Consider the following 1,752-nt stretch of genomic DNA (forward strand, 5'->3'; position numbering starts at 1 on the left):
TTGGACACCTACCGACCTGGGGAGTTCCTCTTTCAGTATCCTATCATTTTGCCTTCTCATACTGTTCATGGGGTTCTCAAGGCAAGAATACTAAAGTGGTTTGCCATTCCCTTCTCCAGTGGACCTGTCTGTCAAATGTGAGGTCTCTGCTTATCTTTATTCTCTCAGCTGCTATTGTTTCTCCTTGTACATGCACAACTTAGAAATTATCCAAGAGCATGAAGTTAATTTATATGATGACTTTGGGGTTCCCTTTTAGGAAGGGAAAGTCTTCATAGTTCCCTCTTTTCTAGGACTCTGCTCCAACCTTGGCAGTTTCATAGTCTGTCTCTTGAATTCTTTCTGCTTAAGAAAGTGAAAGTGTTAGTTGCTCAGTTGTGTCTAATTCTTTGCAACGCCATGAACTATAGCTCTCCAGGCTCCTCTGTCCATGGAATTCTCCAGGCAAGAATACTGGAGTGGGTTGCCATTTCCTTCTCCAGGAGATCTTCTGGATCCAGGGATTGAACCTGGGTCTCCAACATTGCAGGCAGATCCTTTACCATCTGAGGCACTGGGAAAGATGTTTCTGCTTAAGAAACAAGCAGTAGGCGTCGCAGAGCTGGAGAAGCGGAGGAAGAGGGAGCAGTATGTCTGCAGAAGTCCCCGAGGCAGCCTCCGCGGAGGAGCAGAAGGAAATGGAAGATAAAGTGACTAGCCCAGAGAAAGCTGAAGAAGCAAAATTAAAAGCAAGGTATCCTCATCTGGGACAAAAGCCTGGAGGTTCCGATTTTTTAAGGAAACGATTGCAGAAAGGGCAAAAATATTTTGATTCTGGGGATTACAACATGGCTAAAGCAAAAATGAAGAACAAGCAACTTCCTACTGCAACCCCGGATAAGACAGAGGTCACTGGTGACCACATTCCCACTCCACAGGACCTTCCTCAACGGAAACCATCTCTTGTTGCTAGCAAACTGGCTGGCCGATTAAAAAGAGCTGAACTGCATGGATCTTCTAATTCCCATTATTTCTCCTTAATATGTTACTCCTCTGCTTTTTATTTCCTTTTACTCCCTATGTCATTTGAGAGTGATGGCTTTGCAGATAGCGGTAGTGTGTGCTGCTATTGTAAGGGAATATACATGTGTAGAGTTTTGATTAGTTTAACAGTGCACTGATGAAAAGAACATGTTAGAGCAACATAAAGTAATCTACTTGAAAATAATTGTATATATTACCTAACTCCTAGTGTAGGGCTGGATCCAACAAGTAACAAACAAGTTTTGCAGTTTTAATGTTGGCTTTCTTTAATTCATCTTAATTATAGCTTTGTATGTTACTCTTATTTAATATAACCTCTACTGTTGATTTCTTCTGGATTTTCCTTTTGGGTTTTGTAAAACAGAAGTTTAAGACCACAAGTTAGAAGAAAGGTCACATATTTCAAACACAAATAAATGGGGCTCCAAAAGATTTGTATCCTGTGCTTGAACTTGAATGGCCTTAAATCTGTTTCAGCTTTAACAATAGAATTTTACTCGGGCAATATTTGCCCATTCCGGTGTAACTTACGTGACTCTATTGCTTAACAGCTGCTGTTGAAGCTAGTATTCTTATTCAGTTCTATAGTGTTCAGAATACCTTCTGTCATTGAAGATGTGAATGAAGTGTGCATGTGCATCGACTGTTGAATTCACTTTTGTGCCATTTTTGTAAATACAATAGTTTTGCACAACCTCTCACAACTGTCTGTATTACTTTCACATATTG

At 40.5% G+C, this 1,752-nt stretch overlaps 1 protein-coding gene across 1 annotated transcript; it reads left to right on the forward strand.

Moving 5' to 3' along the window:
• The first annotated feature begins 576 nt into the window (after window positions 1-576).
• Window positions 577-1,724, forward strand: LOC122706997 (cAMP-regulated phosphoprotein 19-like). The gene has a single exon (XM_043922625.1). The coding sequence runs from the start codon at window positions 630-632 to the stop codon at window positions 1,158-1,160; it is 531 nt and encodes a 176-aa protein (XP_043778560.1). The 5' UTR covers window positions 577-629; the 3' UTR covers window positions 1,161-1,724.
• The last annotated feature ends 28 nt before the right edge of the window (window positions 1,725-1,752 follow it).

Source organism: Cervus elaphus, chromosome 13 (assembly GCF_910594005.1).
Source record: "Cervus elaphus chromosome 13, mCerEla1.1, whole genome shotgun sequence".
In the NCBI taxonomy this organism is placed as follows: domain Eukaryota; kingdom Metazoa; phylum Chordata; class Mammalia; order Artiodactyla; family Cervidae; genus Cervus; species Cervus elaphus.

Coding starts and splice junctions, on each gene's coding strand:
- LOC122706997 (XM_043922625.1), top strand. CDS start 630: ATGTCTGCAGAAGTCCCCGAGGCAGCCTCCGCGGAGGAGCAGAAGGAA.